This window comes from Podarcis gaigeae (assembly GCF_964106915.1).
Source record: "Podarcis gaigeae genome assembly, chromosome: 7".
Lineage (NCBI taxonomy): Eukaryota > Metazoa > Chordata > Lepidosauria > Squamata > Lacertidae > Podarcis > Podarcis gaigeae.
Window position 1 is genome coordinate 58,378 of NC_139683.1, and position 20,888 is coordinate 79,265.

The following is a 20,888-nucleotide window of genomic DNA, read 5'->3' on the forward strand; positions in this document are numbered from 1 at the left end:
GTGGCTGTCTGTAGGCAATGAAAGATCTTCCTCCCAGAGCTTGAGAAAGAGAACTGTCATTGTCTAGGAGAGGTTGTAGATCTCTGATGATGCATTGAACATGGGAGCTGTATGTGATTACAGTACTAGTGGTGCTCTGTTACTTTCTCTTTTGGGTCTGTCTTGCAGCAAGTTATCAGTCTGGCTTTGTTGATCTGTTGTTTAACTTCATCAGGTGGATATTTTAGTTCTAAAAAGGATTGCTGTAGATCTCTTAGGTAAGGGACCCTGAGGTTTTCCACTTCTTTTATGATTTTGCTCTCTAGACCTTAGCATTTCAAGGCATTAAGAGTTTCTAATAATCATATGTGAGTACCAACTCAGAGAGAAAATAAATTTTGCTTTTGCTTTTTAAGTCTAAATCATTTTAAGGGGGGGAAAAAATAATTCTGTCTCTCAGGTCACTGCCCAATGACTCCACTCCCCAGTGTCTTTCCCAGAAAACCCATTTGGACTGGCTGTGGAAGCTGAGCAAGTGACAAAAAGTGTTAACTCTCTTCTCAGATAGGCTCTGAGCTCTGGCCACCTTATCTGAGGGACAAAGAATTCCATGAGTATGCTCCCTAGTGGAGGAGGCCCCAGGGACAGGCATGCTGGAAGGTGCCATGCTGGCAAATGTCACATCAGATCAGAGAACCAGGAGCCAAGGCTGTGCAAACAGAAACAAGAAATGGGGGGGGGGGGGCACTAATTTCCACCTAGAGGCAGAAATTGGGACCTCCAAGAAGGTCTAGGAAACAAGGGGATTTGTGGATGGCAGGGTAGGTGGGGCCAGAGACCAGCCAGGCTGCAACTCAGCTTAGTGAGGTGAGGGAGGAACATTAACTCTGTGAGACCTCAGCGAAGGTCTAGCCCTCCACAAAGCCTCAGTGGGCTCGGCCCTTTGGAAGGCCTTTCACAGCCCTTGGCTCCTGGTTCTCTGATCTGATGTGACATTTGCCAGCATGGCACCTTCCAGCTGTTTTGCTGGACTCCTGTGCTGTTAGTGTTGAGAAATTGACTGTGAGTTTTGGTTCTGGAGTAATTTACTGGAGCTGAAGTTCAGCATACAATTATCATGAACTTTGGTAGAAATGGCTTAAGAAGTGGGGAGATCAGAAACCTTTCCCTTAAAAAAAATGCCAGTGATTTTTAAAGACACTGAGCCTGTTTTATTTTGAGGGAGGATTGTGTGGGGATGAGCTTCCAAAAAACGTGGTAGACAGAAAGACCCCTTTCTGAATTGGAGACACTAAAGAGTTCAGCATGTCCTGCATGGTAGCACTGCCTTTTCTTGGTGCCAAGGTCTCTGTTGCCCTCCACCACTTCTGACACATTTGTAACAGCAGCCTAGGCAAAGCCTAGAGTTGGGCCACAAGGCCAGCTGGCAGTGCTGGACAAGGTCAGTTATGCCAATGTTCCATCGCCATGGAAACAACCCACTTTCCAACGATGCCCGGTGGTTGTCAGCCAACTGCAGCTTCCTGTGCATTTTCTACATCCTCTCCTCTGGTCGTCACGGAGGTGCCAGGCAAGAGTTGGGGGATAAGAAAGGCAATCATAGCACCCAGGTTAGTGAGACATCCAGTGGTTTGCTGCGTTTGTGGGAGTCACTCTATTTCCACACAAGAACAACTGCAGTCCTAGGCAGTCCACATGAATCCCTTTGAACTCCAGCCCAACCATCAATTGTGAGATTGAAGACCATTAGACCTAGTGCTGCCTTCTCCTGTGGGGAGAGTGACAGAGAGCAAGGTTTTGACCTCTTTATGAGAATGGCCCTTCAAGTACCTGAAGGTTGTTCTCCTGCCTCTCCTCCCCAAGTCTACAGCAGACTAAACAAAGCCAGTTTCCTCAACCTTTTCTAATAGGTTTTGCACATCTTTGACCAACTTTCTTCTCCTTTTCTGAATCTGCTTCAGTTTCTCTGTTACAACCTGTAATGATTCTAGGGGTTGCTCGTGCGTAAGCCGGTGCCAACACCTGGCTGGGTTGCCTGAGTGAACCTTTTCTGTCCGGACAGCCACTCACCCGTGGCTGTCTCAATTGCTGGCAGAATCCGTCAGTGGGCGTTTCTTAAACTTCTTCCAGCAAAGAAGCTTTTTGACGCCTAGTCTCCTCCTACTCTCCTCCTACTCACCCTGCGCGGAAGCCTTCTGTGCAAGGAGGGCGTAGGCAGCGGAGGACCCTTACTCTCCCCGCTGGTCCCCGGCAAGGAGTCATGGGACCGCCTCGTCGATTCCCCATCTGCCCCCCTTCTCCACTGGTGCTACGCTGATTCTCTTCCCCAGAAGCTGGGCTGCCTCTCCCCCTCCCGGGACACTCTCTGGAATCCCTCTGGAGCTTGCTCTCTCCCTCCAGCACTGATGGCAGTTCCCTGACACGACCCTACCTAAAGTGTGGTGGTGCTTACAACCAAGCCCGGTCCTCCAAATTATGTCTGAATAGTTCAGAATAAAATGGAACTACTACTAACTGTGAAACAGAAACTGCTTCTGCTACTAGAGCTGGAGCTCCACTTTGCCTCTTTCCCCCATTCCATTACACGGTTGATTAGGGACCGGGGGTGTGGGCGGCATTGTGGTCTAAACCACTGAACCTCTTGGGCTTGCCAATCAGAAGGTCGGTGGTTCAAATCCCCAATTCCAATAAAGGGGGGGGATGCATTTTGCCAAACCCATTTTTTAAAAAGCTGTGCATGAATCCACAGTGTAAAAAAGGTAAAGGACCCCTGGACGGTTAAGTCCAGTTAAAGGCGACTCTGGGGTTGCAGCGCTCAACTTGCTTCAGGCCGAGGGAGCCAGCGGTTGTCTGCAGACAGCTTTCCGGGTCATGTGGCCAGCAGGACTACACCACTTCTGGTGCAACAGGACACCGTGACAGAAACCAGAGTGCACAGAAACGTCATTTACCTTCCCGCCACAGCGATACCTATTTATCTACTTGCACTGGCATGCTTTCAAATTGCTAGGTTGTCAGGAGCTGGGACAAAGCAACAGGAGCTCACCCCGTCGCGGGGATTCGAACTGCCAACCTTCTGATCAGCAAGCCCAAGAGGCTCAGTGGTTTAGATTTCCATATAGTTAACTCATATGGTTCAGAAGAATATTCTCTGCTGAAAAATTTAGGTTTTTTTCTGAACAGTCATATTTGTAAAATCCAGCACTTTCTCCCAAAATTAAGTATAGAACATGGTATAAACATATGTTTCAGGGAGGCATGGTCCTTAACACATCTCCAGCATAAAGCAATCTTAGCAAATCATTTTTTATACAGATGTAAAGGAGTCCAATAGATTCTAAATATTATTTTCTGCTGTATAAGTCTTAAGTTAAGATCCATTGATACCATGGGTATAGCAGCTAAAATACTTTCCCATTATCTAGGTAATATTGAAATTTCTAATTCTTTATTTCATTCTTTTCTTAAGATCTGGATATCAAACTTATTTATGGTTAGTAGGTCTCTATAAAAAGTAATTGCAGGCTTTTTTTGTTTCAAGTGAATTACTCAATTGCTCAGTATCACAGGTGTCTCAGAAATTGAGAAAGTTGTGGCCCAAACAGACTTGTTAGGAGATGTTGTACCTGAAAGTACTGCCACTGAGCCCCACCTTAAAACAGCATAAGTATAAAACTCATGTTCCTCATCTATCAGTTGGTCCAGAGGTAATATACCTGCTTCCATCCAGTTTTTCCATATTACCATCTTTTTATCAATTTTTAATATAGGGTTTCCCCACAACGTGAGTTTGGCATGCGAGTATGGATCAAATTGATTTGTATCATCAGTCTCCTTTATTGGCATTTAAAAGTGCCAGATTAACCTGGCGGTGCAGTTCAGCTTTTGATATTGCTTTCGCTGTGGAGCAAAGGAGCCAACTTCTAGGGGCCAAGGTCCCTTCAGCTCACTGTAAAGTATTTTAGGGAGCTGAATCCCCCCAAAGTTGATGGACATTGTCATTCAGATGCAGGGTTGCTATTATGTTATGCATTTTGTGTTTTTATGTTGTAAACCACCCTGTGATGGTTGGTGGTGTATAATTTTAATTAATAATAAGAGAAAATAATAAAAGTCTAAAGGGATGTATGTTGGGGGGGGGGGAATCTTAATTTCACACATAGGCTAATGGGGTCTGAACTGGCACTGGTAAACCAAGAACAAGACCGTGGGGGGTCACAGCAGGTAGTTCCTTGTATTTGTCTTTACCTAGTGTGCATCCATGCTAGAGATCATTAGGAAAGGAATTGGAAGTAAAACTGCCAATTTCATATTGCCATTATACAAATCTATGGTGCAACCATACTTTGACTACCGGTCACTCCCCTCGGAAATGATATTTTAGAGTTGGATCAAGGGAATGGAACAACTCCCCTATGAGGCAAGAGCTTGGGGAGCTTTTTAGTTTAGTAAGAACAATTCATCTTTTACAGTAACAATAACAATAATCACATCTGGCAGTGACTAGAACCCGACCCCTTAGCCCAAGATGCCACCAAAGAAGAAAAACACCAAACCGAAGAAGAAAGCCAAGAAGAAAGCCAAGGAAGCAGCCAAGGGGCAAACAAGCTCCTTGCCATACGTCAGTGAGAGGGAGATATACCTGCAGAAGGAATTTGAAACCTTGACAGAGCACATCAAAACATACACTCAGCGTGTGAGGAACTTTCAGTGGGAAAACGAGTTCCTGGACAAGGAAGCCCAAAAGATCCGAGATATCAACAAAGTCTACATCTCCTACATAAACAGACGCACCCTCCGCAACCAGAACGCCATCATTTCTCTGAATGACCAGAATCTCTCAGACTTAATCCAGATCCGGAAGCAGAAGGCAAAGCTGACCACTGAGTACCAGGAAAAGGAGAAGGATGTGAGGTCCCAGCTGATAGAGATGGAGACAAAGCTCTCCCTCGTGAACAAGGAAATTGAAGCACTGCAGCCTTACCAGGAGCTGCAGTTTCAGCAGCTGACACGGATCCGGGACCTGGAGAAGGAGCTGCTGGTCATGAAAGTGCTGCACACGGAGCAAATGCACAAGCTCAAGAGTGAACATGTACAGCAGGTGACAGACTATGAGATGCAAGCTCAGCTGAAGATCCAGGCTCTGGCGAGGCTGGCTGAAAAGGAAGCAGTGCGCAGCCTCATCCGGCACACTAAGCAGGTGAAAGCTGACAACCGGCGCCTGCGTCATGAGCTTGTGGACCTCATCAGAGAGGCCAAAGTGCTGAAATCCCTTGTGCTTCACCTGAAGGCGCAGCAGCAGCTGCTGCTGCGAGAGCACCAGTACAGGCAAGACCTTGCCCGCTTGCGCAGGTGGCTTAGGCATCGAGGGGCTCGGCTGCTCATCCCCAGTGGCACCAGCTTCAGATGTACCACACCGGTTAGGAGCAGAGTCATTGCCACGCAGGAAATCAGCTCCAGGTTTCTCACAGGCGGGGAACAGGTCCCAAGGTTGCAGCCAGGTGTCCAAGAGGCTCAAGAGAGCTTGCCATTACTTAGGATTCCCAGTGCCTCACTCCCTACAAAGTACCAGTGAGCTGGAGCTGGAGATTGCAGCTTCCTGTTTCTCCTACTTTCACTACCAAGAAGGTATATGGATAAGGTAAACATGTTCCAGGGTCAATCCTGTGCTGCAGGCAGTCCAGTCATACAAGGTGCATCACATGCCAACCAGGGTCCTCTTCCACAGAGCCAGCTAAGCCCCAGGCCCTGTGCAGCTGCTAAGCATCCCCCACATTGCCTCGAGATGACACTCTTGGTCCCAGCACCTGGCCCCAGGGCTGACTTGTCCCACTGCTGCCAGGCAAGCACCCCGGGGGATTGTGGCTGCTGCTGATTCCTCTCAGAGAGGCGAAGCCCAGGTCAACGGCCAAGTCAAGATGGCAACAGAAAGGGGCAGAAGCCGTGCCAGGCACACAGCCCTCCTGTCAGCAGGGGCTAGCAGCAACATCGCTGGTCTTTGTGCAGAGTTTTAAATGTTTAGCTTGTTGGCTGTCTTAGTGTTATTTTTGTTCTTACTGTTTTGTTCTTGTTGTAAGTTTCCTTGGGAATTTTTGTGCTAAAGTGTGACACAGAAATATATAAAATAAATAGCACTTTCCCAGCCTCTGTCTCCTTGGTGACACATTGATGGACGCGTAGTCTGGTTAGGGAAAGGATCTCAGAAACAGCTTTGACTCAGTAGTGCCAGTGTGCAAGTGTGCCTACTCCCAAACACAGAGGCTTACTTCTGATAGCACACACCCAGGCCTCTCTCCTTAAATGCAGGTCCCAATGTGCACAGAAGGGTGTTGTAGGATTGCAGGCTAAAGGTGCCAGGTGCAAACCCTTCCAGGTCTCATTTTGACAGCCCCCCAGGTTTCCCAGTGCAGCAGCTCGTTTCCTAAAGAGCCTGGCCTCAGCCCCAAGCAGTAGAAGCGCCTGGGTTAGTCAGGGGGCTGCGAGCAAGGCAGTGGCATCTGGCTCAGCCTGGGCCTAAGAAGACGGGGGGGGGGGGGAGAGAGAGAGAGAGGTAACACCCAGATGCCAGTCTGACCCCATCCCATGAGTGTGCAAAACACTTTGGGCACACTCAGTTTAGTTGAATTACTTGTACCTTGCTTTTCTATTAAAATAATAACCAAACAGCTAACAATTAAAAAGAAAATTCAGTGTAATGGAGGAGCAATTGATTTCCTGTGGGAAGTTTGTGGTTCACTCCTGGGGCATGTTTTTTTCCTGGACATTGTCCCTCTGCACACACTCAAGCAGTTCAGAATCCAGATGCACCAACACCCAGAAATGCTGCAGGCAGGCGGGTGGGGAAAGCTCCAGCTGTTCAGCCTTAGAGCAGAAATCAAAATTATTGTATTTAGTCCATTCACTCCCCTCTACAGCAGATAACCAAGAAAGAGTCCTTTCTCATGGATTATTTGAAGATGTTTTTAAAGGACTCCTTTTATTAAAAACCCTTACAAGGGTAAGTTCACAGGCTGTAGCCATGGGCACAGAGAGGAGACTGCAGAAAGGCGTTGGCAGGTGGCCCAGGACCCCAAAGGCACACAGGGAGGTGGGTCAGGGGTCTCAGCCAGCACTTTCTCTGTCTCTGGTGGTTCCCAGAGTGGTTTTACACCCAGGGCGTGAAATGGGGAAGAGAAGCAGGTCTTAGTCAGGGGAGCAGAGACTGTGCTGCAGCAAGAGCACCCTGCTCAACTGTCCTGAGTGGCAGGGTAGGCGGTTGCCCATCTTCCCTCCCTCCACCTTTCAGGCCCTGGCCAGTTGCAGGATTGGCTCTGCAGTTTGGGAGCAGGCTGAGCTGGGCTGGGAAGGTCAAAGCTGCTGGGTGTTGTGGTCTATTGCCTGCTGGCAAGTGTCTGATACAGGCAGACTCTGAAGAGCAGACTTGCAGATGGTCCCATAGGACTGGGAGTAACTGCCCAGGCAGGCCTTTGGGTCCCCAGCCATTCCCATGTTTGCTGTAGCCCGGAACATCTTCTTACTGGGCTTAAGAAATGAGCGAGCTTCCCTGCTGTGGACCTCGGAGCTCCCTGGATTCTGCAAAAGAGACAGGAGAGCTGTGGGGGCACCGCAGATGGGAGCAGGAACACTTGGTGGGACGGGGAGCATCCCTCAACATACCATTTGGGACAAGTGGAAAGGTCTGAGCTGAACCCGGCGGCTCCCAAGACTCAGCCCCTTTGCTTGGACTGGAGAGCTGGAGCTGGCCAGACAGCTGCACCTTATAAGCAGTCCAGTGTCAGAGGAGTCAGCTGCAGCCACGGTCATGGCTGGAGTCCCAGACCTGTCAAACCAGTTGCTGCCTTCCTGCCAGACCAGTTGCTGCCTTCCTGCCAGGCCAGAGAAACCTAGTCCATCGCAACCCAGTCTCCCCACGTAGAGGAGCATAGTCTGCTTTCTTCAGTTCCTTACCCCTGCCTGCTTTGCACAAAGATCTCCCAGCCTTAGAAGCCATCAGGAATCAACTTGCAGCCTTTCCCCAGATCCACCTGTAGCCCGCCCTGACTGCCCACTCCACCTGCAGCCCACCTGGCTGGTTGAGCTCCTGGTCTAGTGGCTCCTTTCACACAAGGACCCCAAGCCAGGAACGAAGTGTTGGGAGGGCAGGAAAGAGGCTCCATTTCACTCACCAGGCCAGCAGCCGCCTTCCTGGGGGAGCCCTCCTTCCTCATCAGGTGGTGGTGAAGAGCCGCCTCCTGGGCTTGAGCACACAGTGAAAGGGGCCTGGGGAAGGAGGTTGCCTGGCCTCCCCCCACCTCCAGGCCTTTGGGCACCTGCTGAAGCAAAGCAAAGTGGAGTCTGAACCCTGCCTGACTCAAGAGTAGAGAAGGGGGAAGCAAAGCAGCTGCAGCAACTGGGAGGAGATTTCCCATAACAACGGCCATCACTGAGAAAGGATCAAGCTGCCCCTCGCCACCCATACACCCTCCTGCCACAAGGCAGAGATGCTTCATGACCCCCATGCTGTAGGTGGGGCCGTTTGCTGGCGCAGAAGGGGATGGAGCAGAAGGGCTTTGGAGAAGCGGCTTGGCAGTTAGGAGGCAGTGAGCCCAAGAGGCGGAGACCTCATTGCATCTCCCTTGCCTCCCTAGCGTGGTAGGGGTGGGGTGGCGAAGAGAGAGGGAGGCAGGCAGGTGGGCTCATTCTGCAGCAGCTGGAGCATCAGTGTTGCTGGAGAGCTGCTTTGTGCGTGGCTCCTGCAGCTGGCCTGCTGGCCGCCTGCTCTGAAGGGGCTGCGCACGGGAAGAAGAGGAAGACAACAACCAAGTTACTCACGCCATGGATAGTTTGAGGAGCTGCTGCAGGGGGTGGGCTGCTGGCTGGTACGGCGAGCGCCTGCTTCCCCACTTTCTGGCTGAGGGCAGCAGTCGGCTGCTGCAGGAGTGGTGCAGAGCGATTCCTGGCCATGTTGCTGGGAGCCAGGCTATGTGCTGAAATGAGAGAGCCTGAATCACAACACTCAGGATGGAAAAGGCCACAGAGAAAGCTCAGTGCCCCAGGCAGACTGGAATGATCCACCGGGGGCTGGGGGAGGCTCCTCTCTTGGTTCTCCATTGGGCACAACCTTTGCTATTTTGGCAAAGGATGATGGCATCCAAGCAACTTATTCTGAGCAAGCCTGAGCAAAGGTCCTTCCTGGACTGGCAGAGGAAAGATGGGGTGTCTTGGTGGTCAGCAGGAACCCCAAGATCTTTGTAAGGCAGATCAGGCAACCCAGAAAGCCAAGCCAGTGGGGAAATCCCTATAGCATTATTTCACTTTTAAAATTTGCACTCTGCTAACATACACACAATTGAATTATTACATTAAACAGAATAAAAGGACGAGATAAAGCCTGCCAATAAACTCATCACAGCCTGTCCTGCCAGAACGCCCACTCCGAGCTTCTCCTGGCACTAGAGATGCCAAGACAGGACAAGGGCAAGGCTTCCTGAGGTGCAGGTGTTATTTTTGCACACACACCCCCAGGCACCCTCTGCTCCTGGTCTCCTCCTTCCAGTGAGCCTTTCCTGCCCTAGAAGAAGTGTGCATGCACACGAAAGCTCATACCAAGAACTAACTTAGTTGGTCTTTAAGGTGCTACTGGAAGGAATTTTTTTTGTTTTGACTATGGCAGACCAACACGGCTACCTATCTGTAACTGCCCTAGAAGGCAAGCCAATTCTGTCAGTTTGCATTTCTTAGTGCAGAAAGTATTGATCTCATATGTAAAGATCTTTGTATTCTGATTAATTCTAGAAGCTACTAGAAGCTTCTCTGTGTGTGAGAAGAAGAGGCAGAAGGGTTAATGATTTTTTGGGTTATACCTTCAGAGAAGCTGAGTACAGCTGCTTTGAATTAGTTCCCTTCCAATTAAGGTCATGCTGACTATAAATATAGGCCAGAAGGAGCCTGGGTTTTACTCTTCCTTTCTCTTCCCTCTCTCTGGTGTTTCTATACATAGGATGCTTAGTGCTAAGGTTTAGTCTTATTATGAGCTAAGTTTATAAATGCTGCAACTGGATTTTGCATGGACTGAGCCAATCCTGATTGTACTGGATTTGATAACCATTATGCTGTATTTGCCTTCAGCACAAGGAAAGCTCTGCTGAATGAAGTACTACTGCCTCTGGTCTATTTTGGGAAACTCTGCAACGTGTTTAAGGTTTTCCTCCACAAGTATGACACACGTATGACAAATTCCTCCCTCAATAGCCTTTGACTAGTGGGAGTCCTGGGACACCGCTCAGCTGCCCTCCTCTATTTCCTGGCCTCACAGAAACCCAGGGGCTGGAGGCTTTTCAAGCAGAACCTCGTGGTGGAAGCTGGCTGGGGACGGCTGGAGCCCCACAGTCCTCCACCTCTCCACCCGCCTCTCTCAGCAATCTCACAAGAGGCTGGCCAGCCTCACAAGCCGGAGGAAGGTGCTCTGGGGACCTGTGTCCATCCCATTCACCCCAGCCAAGGGCACAGTTGCAAGGAGACACCTACCGTGGCTGGTCATGTGGCTGGCGGGACTGCACAGGGGGGGTGTGATCCCTGGCCTGAGGCGGCCAAGGCTCCTGGTCTCCTTTGCCCTCTGCTGGGAAGCTTCACAAGGTGCCAACAACTGGGGGGAGCCCCTTGACGGGAGGGGCGGTGACACCCCTTGTGCCTCACAGCGCGTTTTGGGAGGGGGACTGGGCTGGAGGTTCTCATTTTGGGGCTGCTGATGCTTCTGAGGGTGGTGGTTCCTGGCCTTCCTTTCCAAGATCATCTGCAAAGAAGAAGATCTGATCAGGTTTCAAATCACCAGTATGGCAAGAGCAGTTAAGAATTTTCTTTTGCTGGATGGCAGGTAGAGAAATGCATTGGCAGTGGAAATACTTAAGGAGAGGACTGGCAACCATTCCACTGAGCAGAGAGGGGACAGCCTAGATGACCTGGAATTCTCCCAACTCATGTGATGCTAGGAATATTGAGCAGAAGAAACTTGTGGCAGGAAAAGACCAGTTCAAGCAGGTTTAAGCAAGAGGAAGAAAAGGTCTGGTGCATGCTTCATCTCAACCGCAAAGGTCCAGGAAGAAGACAGGTGATGGGGCCTGTCAGGATAGGCAGCTAGATGGGCCAAAGTGCCCTAGACCTATTTCCACCCCCTGACCTGCTGGGGCTAAGCACCGAGGCGGACCTGCAGGAGGCCTTCTCAGTGGCTGCCCCTCAACCTTTGGAACTCCTTTCTGCTGGAGACTCAGCAGAGGCTCAACATGCCAGGAAAGCCATGTACAATGTTGGCATGCACAGTAGTTACCCACCCAAGTCCCTTTGGAGGATGCCGTGGTGAACACAGGTCAAGGGCGCCAGCAGCCCATTCCGTCTTAGGGGTGCACAAGGAGTCTTACCTCATAGAGCTTATTGCGATACTCGGCCACAGAGAGCTGCACGTCATCATCCAGGGGGAGGACCACACTGTAGCCAAGAGCAGGCTCTTTGCTGGGGCAGTGGAACCTGCCAAGAGCACATGGAGTGAGACAAGATCCTTCGGCTGGCCCTTGGCCAAGCACCAGGACCTGACCAGCTGGCCCATGGGCTGCAACTTGCCCAAGCATGTCTGTCTGACCCTTCAGAAGACGGGCAGCTCCCCACCCAGCACAGGCCAAGATGCCTCCACTGCAACCCAGTCCTCAAGACACTCACCGTCGCACGTAGGGGTGCTCCAATGCCTGTTCCGCCGTCAGTCGCTTCTCAGGGTTGAATACCAGGAGCTGTTTCAGAAGGTCCAAGGCTTGGGTGGGGGTGGAGGGGGGCAGAAGCTCCTCAAAAGCCACCTGTGGCCTGCAGTTGGAGAAAAGGCACACAGCAGCTCCCCACCTGCAAGCAACAGACAGACCACCCCACCCAGCCCTGGGGGGCGTGTTCTCAGCAGGACCGTGAGCAACTGGCTGCTCAAGCCCCCCCAGAATGGGAGGGAAGGACAAGACACTCACTGGCAGCTCAGTCGGCCGATAATGGAGGCTCTGTAGTCGGAGTGGAAGGCAGCCACATCTGCAACAGCAAGGCAGTCAGTCAACCTCACCAGGACAGGAGGCAGGCGCTTCAGCCAGGGAAGTGCCGCTCACCCGTCCTCTGCTTGCTCTCTCCCTCCTTCCCAGTGGAACACCACACACAGTGCAGCAGCAGGAGCGCAGGGCTGCAGAGGTGGGCCCTGGGAGTCAACCAGCCTCTCAGGAATGGGCCAATGACACAGATGTTGTAAAATTAGCCTCACCAATTCATAGATGTTCCTGCATATGATCTCAGTGACTGAGCTGGGTTCTAAGGGTTCAGGCGATGCCAGAGGTACTCTGGACCCAAGTACTTCAGGGACCTTGAATCTCTCTGGGTAGCAGATGGGCAGCCAGTGCAGTTCTTTTAACAAGGGTGTCACATCAGCAGTCTAGCCGTCACATTCTGCACCAGCAGCCCTAAGGGCAGTCCCACATGGAGCTGAGTTCTTTTGGTGCTGGCTTAAAAGTATACTTCTGTAGCTGCAGCCGGAAAGGGGGCTGGGCACCTTTTCACTCCTTTGCCACACTCTCTGCAGCACCCACAGAACTTCCAAAGGCCCCCCTTTCCTTGAGCTGGCTCTCCTCCTCCGCGAAACCTTCTCACCTTCTGGGGAGGGAGCAGGAACAACACGCAGAATCTGCTCTAGTTGGTTGACTGTGGATGTGCCAGGGAAGAGAGGCTTCCCCAGGAGCATCTCGCCCAAGATGCAGCCCAGGCTCCACATGTCCACACCCTTCGTGTAGCTGCAAGCAAGGAAGAAGACATCCATGTTGGGCCTCAGGAGTCAGACATCCAAAGGCTCCTGGCATCCCTCAACACAGATATCCAGACCTGATGCCCTGAAGATGTGCTTGATCCTGCTTTCTTCCTTTCCCTTTCTTCCTTCCACATCACTCCTATTCCCTGGTGTTTGTGTACTGGCAAAAAGTTGCTTACTTCAGGCCCACACCAAACAGGGGATACTTTGGGGCTGGATCTGGACCTGCCAGTGCCCCTTGGGCCTGGCACCCCAATGCCACTAGTGCCCCCAGAGGAAGAAATGTATTTCCTTGTTTTTCTAGACCACCTTTCATCAGGGCAAAGCACAAAAGATCATGAAGCGGCATATAAAATCAAAAGCAGTAAAACTGTTCAAGAATTAAAACAGTTCAGCTGCACTTTAATTGTAACGTTCCTTCCACAGTCCTCACCACAAAGCTGGTGTGAAGAAGAGCATTTTCATTCACCTTCTGACAGATGGGAGGTAGGGGGCGTAACCATCTCCATGAGGGAGGGAGTTCCTCTGGTCAGGGCACTGCAGAGAAGGCCCGGTCCACCACCACTGGGCACCAAGCCACGCCCGTTGATGGGACATCTGAATGGCCTCCCCCACCAACTGCAAGGCCTGACTGGGCAAATGTGAGAACAGACTGACTTCTAGGGACTTGGGTCCTCTTGTTTTGGGACTAACACACTCATGTGGAGCCAACAGCAAGTAGGCAGCCAGCTCAGCTCCCCAAGGGGAGGTGCCATGGCTCTGGATTGGCATGCCACCTGCAAAGCCAGCAAGAGCACATTGCACCCAGCATGACAAGAGTCCGGCTGAGGGGACACCAGAGCGTGGCAAAGGCAGCTCAACCCAGGAGGAGCAACGGTGGCAGATCCAGACCAAGGAGGACTGCCAAGCCACCACGCTGCTACTTCAGGAGTGGGCAGCTCCATTGAGAACAGGCTGGCTCCCCAACTCCCTGACACACTCCCATTGCCTTGCCAAGATTCAGCTTCTGTTGGCCCTCAGCCAGCCTGTCTGCCAATCGCTGCCTCCAGGCACCAGCCCAGTCCCTGCACAGCCTCACCTGTCTCAAAGGCGAGAAAGTGAGGATGGGAGGCTGTGAACAGCAGCCACAGACTCAAGCTCCTCAGCCTCTCCAAGGCTTCTGGAGGCACCCTCCTTACCTGTGAGAGGAAAGCAGAATCTCAGGGGCCCGGTACCAGCGGGTAGCAACATACTCCGTCAGGGCAGGGCTGTCGTGATCCTGGTGGATCTGACACAGGGAACGGGCCAGTCCAAAGTCACACAACTTGACAAAGCAGTCTGCATCCAGCAGGATGTTTGAAGGCTGCATGTGGAAAAGGTATCAGGGGAGTGAAAGAACACAAGAATCAGCCATCCTGTCTGTGTGGTGGTTAGAGTCCTAGGTTACAAGCAGAGACACCCAGGTTCAATCCCTGCTTGCCCAGGGAGTGCACTGGGTGATCCAGAGCCAGTTACTCTCTCTCAAACCAATAGGCAAAGAAAGGCATGAAGCCAATAGGCAAAGAAAGAACCAAGTATGAATCCTGAGCTGTTTGGAAGGAGGTGTAATAATGTAATAAAAGAGAAAATGGGACGAGGGAGACCCACCCACTACAGCATTTCACCCTCCCCTTTAATTCAACGTATGGCTGGAGCCCAAGTCCTTCCCACACATGTACCTTCTGGTCCCTATGAATGACGTTTCCTGAGTGGATGAATTTGGTGGCTTTTAACAGCTGATACAGGATGTAACACTTATGAATATCTTTCAGTAAATTTCCCTTCTTGATCACTGCATGCAAGTCGGTCTCTGAAACGGGGAACAGCAGAGAAGCAGTGGGTGCCTGGCACTGCCTTGACCATTCAGCCCAAGACCACAAACCCTGGCCCTTCTGCTAGACCGCCTCCAAACCCAGGCCTGCAAGGATTACCCCAAAAGTTTCAGCTAAGAGGGTCACAAATATCTTAGAGCTTAACCCAGGACTCTGAATGACAACCTGTGAGCAGATTTAACAGCAAAATGGAGTTGGGTGTCATCAGTGTAGTGATGACCCTGTGCCCCCAACTTCCAGATGATTGCTCCCAACGCCTTCATGAAGATGTTAAATAGCATTGGGGATAAAAAAGTGCCCTGTGGCACTGCACAGCTAAGGTGTCGGGAGGTAGACACACAATGCCCCAAGGAGACTCTCCTAGACTAGCCATGCAAGCCAAGCAGTGCCCCCAGCTCTCAATCCAGGGAGGAATGCCAAGAGGTATTGCAGTCAATTGCATCAAAGGCCACTGAGAGAGCCAACAGTGGCAACAGGGCCACACTCACCCTGCTTCCCCCTTGAGAGAAGTCCTCCATTAGGACCCCCTGTAAACCATCCACGGGTCTCCCCTCACCCCAGGTATAACTTACGGATAGCCAGTAACAGGATGTCCATGCCTCCTAACCATGTTTACTCCAACACCCCCACCATGCCGCTACTATACTCGCACCAGACGTAGCTGTTTCCTAGCTATTCATGTGTGTAGCAAAGAGCCACTGACTGAAGTGCTCACCAGAGCGACAGCTCCCCTCAGCCCCCACTCACAATGCAAGACTGAGTTGCGCACACAGACACTTAGCACAGACTCTGCAGTGCCTGCCTCCCACTCCTCCATGTCACGATCACACAAGGGGGAGCCCTCCCCTCGCTATTCCCAAATGAGCCACCCAAAGGGGACCTTCCTTTTGGCATCTCCCCCTTTGGCCTTGGTGGGCTGTTTGTTTACAAGCTTGTGGGTCAGCTGCTTTCAGCCTTCTCCACTTCCCTCCCTTGGTAGCATTTACCCTGCACTCAAAATGTTGTGCTCAACATGCACTTTTACTCTGGCTTCCTGCTCCTCATTGTCAAGGTCCTCTCCACAAGAAGGAAACCTAAGTTACCGTCAGGAAAAACTCACCCATAGACTCAAAAACCAGGTAGATGTCCTTGTCATTCTGAGCTCGGATGACATTCAAGAGTCTGATGATGTTTGGATGCTCTCCAAATTCCTGCAGGAAGAAAGACCTGCCTATCAATGGCGGCTGCTCTTGAGGACTCTTCACAGAGCTTGCTGGCAGAGCCCAACATACTCTAAACAGAAAACCACCACTGGCATGCAGGAAGACTCATCTGGCGGCTGCAGAGAAAGAGCCTGGCACTGACTCACAGGTGTTCCCATGAGAAGGTACCCTCCTCAAGTCTTGGTTACTCATCTGCAGCAAGATGGTTTTCTAACTCCAACTTTGGTGTAATAAATATTCTGCCAAAGTGAATATGCTTGACAATTGTAATGTGGTCTTCCCCAACCTGGTGCCCTCCAGATGTTGTTGAACTCCAGCTCCCATCAACCACAGCAGCCAGCCTGGGCAATGATCAGGGATGATGAAAGGAGTTTGAGTCCAACAACATCTGGAGGGCACCAGGTTGGGAAAAGCTACAACAGAATGTGTTTCAGACACCTTACTGAGAATACTGTGTCCAATTCTGGGCACCTCAATTTAAGAAGGATGTTGACAAGCTGGAACGTGTGCAGAGGAGGGCAGCCAAGATGCTCAAGGATCTAGAAGCCAAGTCTTATGAGGAACAGTTGAAGGAGTTGGGAATGTTTAACCTGGAAATAGGACACTGAGAAGGGATGTGATAGCCATCTTCAAATATCTTAAGGGCTGTCACATGGAAGAGGGAGCATGCTTGTTTTCTCCTGCTCTGGAGGGGAGGACTCAAACCAATGGCTTCAAGTTACAAGAAAGGAGATTCCGACTAAACATTTGGAAATACTTTCTGACAGTAAGCTTCTCAGCAGTGGAACATACTCCCATAAGACTCCCATCTGCCATGGATGCTTTAGGTGAGGTTTCTGCATTGCAGGGGGTTGGACTAGATGACCCTTGGGTCCCTTCCAACTCTAAGATTCTATGATTGTATATTGCTTTAATTACCACTCAAGTCAATCATGTACTTGTTTAATGTGAAAGTTAGTTCAAAAGCATAAAAAGCTTGGTAATACAGATACCAAATTATCAGTAGGGGCAGCAAATCTGTGTATGCTTGTCACTGCCTCCAAGCAGCTTTTTCAGCAGCTACTGCAAAGGCGTCAGTACACAGACAGAATGCAGCCATGTGGCTTCCTAGCACCAAATTCTCTCTCTCCCAATTGCCAGTTATTCGGCACAACTGAGGGGAAGTGTGCCCTGGTGTTATTATTTGCTGTGTGGATATGTAAGAGAGGAAGGGGAGAAGAAAAATCAAAAGGAAAGTGGGGAAGGGGAACATGACATATATAGATGTCACCACCCACTTCCCCAAAAGGGAAGGTTAAGAGCCTGAGCTAAGAGACCGAGTAGCTGCTTTGCATTTTCAAGAGTTCAATCCCCAGCATCTCCAGTTAAAAGGGTATTAGAGGGCTAGGCTGGAAAATATGTCTGCCTTGGACCTTAGCTCATCACTACCGGCCAGAACAGGAACTACTGGGTTCAGCGGTTCTCAACCTGTGGGTCCCCAGATGTTGTTGGACTACAACTCCCATCATCCCTGAGCTCTTGCCTTGCTAGCTAGGGTGATGGGAGTTGTAGTTCAACAACATCTGGGGACCCACAGGTGGAGAAAGGGTGGTTCAGATGAACAAATGGCCTGATTCAGCAGAAAGCAGCTTCATATTCTCACCAGTAAAAAAGTAGCCACTGAAGTTGAAGCATCAGAATCCCACTTGTTTCCTCCCACCTGGGGCATGAAGCCAAACTAATATGTAAGGAGTCCATGGAGCACCCCACAATTGCTTAATCTTGACTCCCTAAGGTTCAGGTCGGGGTCACAAGCAAGAAACGTGAGCCAGGAGATAGAAGCAAAACAGCAGCCAGTAGGCCTGATCTTTATTGTTGCAACAAGACTTCCCACTAATACAAAGATGAAGCAGCCAGAAGCCTCAATCAATGGGTTACATCAGTATTTCAATGTTTTCCAAAGTTTCCCATAATAAATCTTAGGATGCATCATCAAGTCATCATAGATATGTCACATAAAAGGTGTAGTCTTGGGTAGAACCTGAGATCCAGGCATTCCCCTCACTCAAATACAGCCTTTCACACTCACTCCATCACAGTACAAAGGAAACTATTTACAGTTCCCTGGTCCCTGGGTCAAGTCAAATACACCCCTTGTCTTCATCCCACTATGGGGTGGGTAGGTACTGTGATTGAGGCGGCTATCTGTCTGACGCTCTTGGGGCAGGGTATCACCAGTCATCTCATTTGGAAGGCCCTGCAGACATGACTGTACATCTCAGGGATTATGGTGGGCTCACTCACTCCTCCTCTTATACCTCACTTCCCTGGGTCCTAAATGCTATTCGAACTGAGAAGATTGTTACAAGTGATTTCTTATGAATTTCTAAAGTTTTCCCATTGAGCCAGTACATAGAAGAAGAAGAAGAAGAGGAGGAGTTTGGATTTGATATCCCGCCTTTCACTCCCCTTCAGGAGTCTCAAAGCGGCTAACATTCTCCTTTCCCTTCCTCCCCCACAACAAACACTCTGTGAGGTGAGTGGGGCTGAGAGACTTCAAGAAGTGTGACTAGCCCAAGGTCACCCAGCAGCTGCAGGTGGAGGAGCAGAGACGCGAACCCGGTTCCCCAGATTACGAGACTACCACTCTTAACCACTACGCCACACTGCGCCACATTTATGAGCGAAATGCTGCATTTGGTATTGACACTTTCTCTGTTTTCCTTTGTTGGATACCTGGGGCTCAGCCGGGAGTCGCGGGCTCCTTCTGCAAACTGAGCTGAGCTCCCCTTGCAGATGCAATGCCTTTGCAGATATGTTGCTGTTATTTTCTCTTGACACTAGAAAATTTGGTTTGACAGGTGAAAGGCAGGGAAATATCTCTGTGGTACCTGTGTGAGTGAAAATTTGTGTAGCGGAGACTCTTTGTCTCTGGTGTGGAGAGGCAAGGCTCATGGGGGGTGTCTCTCATCCCCCTTCCAATTTCCCTGTAACAAATACATGTGTAACCACAGAAATCCAGTGTTGCCCCCAGTGACACGCAGACAAAAGGGCATTCTGGAAGAAGCAGAAGCGCGGGCCAAAAGCCAAGAGACAGTCATTGCTTACCTGAAGGAACATTATCTCCCGGAAGGTTCTCTGAAAAGAAACAGATACCATTGGCTGAGGTCGGAGTAGCTTCTCGGGTCCCAGTACAGTGGTGCCTCGCAGGACGAAATTAATTCGTTCCGCAAGTCTTTTCGTCTTGCGAGTTTTTCGTCTTGCGAAGCACGGTTTCCCATAGGAATGCATTAAAAATCAATTAATGCGTTCCTATGGAAACCGCCTTCAGACCAGGTCCGGGGACAGTCTGTCCCCCGACCTCTTCTGAAGGCTGGCGGGGGGCAAAAGTCTTTGCTCCCCCCGCCTGCCTTCAAAAGCCGTCCGGGGGCTTTTAAATCGCCCCGGGACAGTCCTGGGGCGATTTAAAAGCCCCCGGGAAGGCAGGCAGGGGGGACAAAGACTTTTGCCCCCCGTCCGCTTTCGGAAGAGGTCCAGGACCTCTTCTGAAGGCGGGCGGGGGGCAAAAGTCTTTGCTCCCCCCCCCCGCCTGCCTTCAAAAGCCATCCGGGATAGCGGGAAGCGCTTCCCTGCTATCCCGGACTGCTTTTTAAATGCTGGCGGTGGGGAGCAAAGCCTTTCGGCCCCCGCCAGCCTTCCTGGACCTCTTCTGAAGGCCGGAGGGGGGGGGAAAGGCTTTGCTCCCCACCGCCAGCATTTAAAAGAGGTCCCCGGAGATTTCCCTATGGGCTTCCTTCTTGCGAAGCAAGCCCATAGGGAAATTCGTTTTGCGAAGCGCCTCCAAAACGGAAAACCCTTTCGTCTAGCGGGTTTTTCGTCTTGCGAGGCATTCGTCTTGCGGGGCACCACTGTAAAGTCATGCAATAAGCACGTCAACGTTCCACAATGCCCCACATCTTCTATGCCCTGCAGCCATATTGGCCAAGCTGGGGATTATTATTATCACTTAGTAATAATAACCACGATTCTATATACAATAGTAACTGCAAGAATAATAATATAGCCATTTATTATTTGAGCCTTGGGGTTGTTAAAAAGAGCTCTAAAACGCTGCTGCAGCAGCTGTTCTTCTCATCCCTCCTCGACTCCCTCTGGTCACTTTCGCTCAGAGGGCGGTTTGTTTCCCAGGCAAAATCAAGGTCCTGCCTCAGAGCCTCAGGCGCCCGTGCCCTTAAGCTCCTTCCGATCTCTATGGCGATAAGTTTCTCCCTCTCCCTTTCTCTCTCACAGCATCCGGAAGGGACCCCGGGGGTCATCTAGTCGAGCCCCTGCTGCGCCGCCATCAACTGCGGGCGTCTCCCGGGGGGGGGGGGGCTTCACCTGAGCGTCAGTCCGGTTCCGGAAGGCGTCGAAGATTTTCTTGACGGCCACGACGGCGCCCGTCTTGCGATCGACGGCCTTCCAGACGATCCCGTAGGCCTGCGGGGGGGGGGGAGCGGGGGGGCGTCAGTGGCCAAAGGGGCAGCGCCCCCCTCAAGTTAATCAATAGGAAGACGGGGGCCTCTGAACTCCTGCCTCCGCTCGCGCTGAGAAGGGGACCCCCCCCCGCCCGCCGCGACCCCCCCGCCCCACGCACCCCCTTGCCGAGGCGCCGCTTGATCTCGTAGCGCCGCGCCACCTGCTCCTCCACTTCGGCGGCTGCGCTCATTTTCGCCCGGCGGCCCGTTGGCTGCGGCTGCCATGGAAACGCCGAGGCGGGAGAGCGCGTGCGCGGGACGCAGCGTCCTTCCCCGCCCCCTCGCCCTCTGACCCCTCGCGGGCGCCAATCGCCGAGAGCGCCTCTCAAGGGCGCTTCGCGCGTGCGCTGTAGATGCGGCGAGACGCCCGCTCTCGCCCCGCCCCCTGACGCTGCTCATCAGCCGCGCTGGCATCCTCTTGTCCCGGTCTCTGCCCTGCTCTAGCCTCGACTTGCCGGCTGAGCGTCTGCTCTTGTGCTTGTGAACACCACTCCCCCCCTCCCAGCATTCTGCGGAGGCCTGTACATAATAGGGGTAAAGTAAGGGACGCGGGTGGCGCTGTGGG

General features: G+C 51.4%; 2 protein-coding genes across 3 annotated transcripts; one reads left to right on the forward strand and one right to left on the reverse strand.

The window, feature by feature from the left end:
• Window positions 1-1,438: 1,438 nt before the first annotated feature.
• Window positions 1,439-6,122, forward strand: CCDC166 (coiled-coil domain containing 166). Its single transcript, XM_083749613.1, has 2 exons — window positions 1,439-1,589; window positions 4,480-6,122. The coding sequence occupies exon 2, from the start codon at window positions 4,508-4,510 to the stop codon at window positions 5,552-5,554; it is 1,047 nt and encodes a 348-aa protein (XP_083605739.1). The 5' UTR covers window positions 1,439-1,589; window positions 4,480-4,507; the 3' UTR covers window positions 5,555-6,122.
• An 803-nt stretch (window positions 6,123-6,925) lies between these two features.
• Window positions 6,926-20,602, reverse strand: MAPK15 (mitogen-activated protein kinase 15). 2 transcript variants are annotated; one of them, XM_083749612.1, is made up of 14 exons: window positions 20,443-20,602; window positions 20,187-20,285; window positions 18,915-18,944; window positions 15,725-15,815; window positions 14,473-14,603; window positions 13,954-14,117; window positions 12,622-12,761; window positions 11,958-12,015; window positions 11,668-11,805; window positions 11,373-11,478; window positions 10,486-10,750; window positions 8,791-8,945; window positions 8,145-8,288; window positions 6,926-7,551 (listed from the first exon to the last, which is right to left on the reverse strand). In XM_083749612.1, exons 1-14 carry the CDS (start codon window positions 20,512-20,514, stop codon window positions 7,327-7,329), a joined length of 1,818 nt encoding a protein of 605 aa, XP_083605738.1. In that variant the 5' UTR covers window positions 20,515-20,602; the 3' UTR covers window positions 6,926-7,326. The 2 variants fall into 2 exon arrangements, with proteins under 2 accessions (XP_083605738.1, XP_083605737.1); XM_083749611.1 differs by having other exon boundaries at window positions 8,145-8,291.
• Window positions 20,603-20,888: the final 286 nt, after the last annotated feature.

Coding starts and splice junctions, on each gene's coding strand:
- CCDC166 (XM_083749613.1), top strand. CDS start 4,508: ATGCCACCAAAGAAGAAAAACACCAAACCGAAGAAGAAAGCCAAGAAG.
- MAPK15 (XM_083749611.1), bottom strand. CDS start 20,514: ATGAGCGCAGCCGCCGAAGTGGAGGAGCAGGTGGCGCGGCGCTACGAG. Junction 15,816..18,914: donor GGGAGATAATGTTCCTTCAG/GTAAGCAATGAC, acceptor TTCTTCCTGCAG/GAATTTGGAGAGCATCCAAA. Junction 7,552..8,144: donor GGAAGGCGGCTGCTGGCCTG/GTGAGTGAAATG, acceptor TCTCTTTTGCAG/AATCCAGGGAGCTCCGAGGT.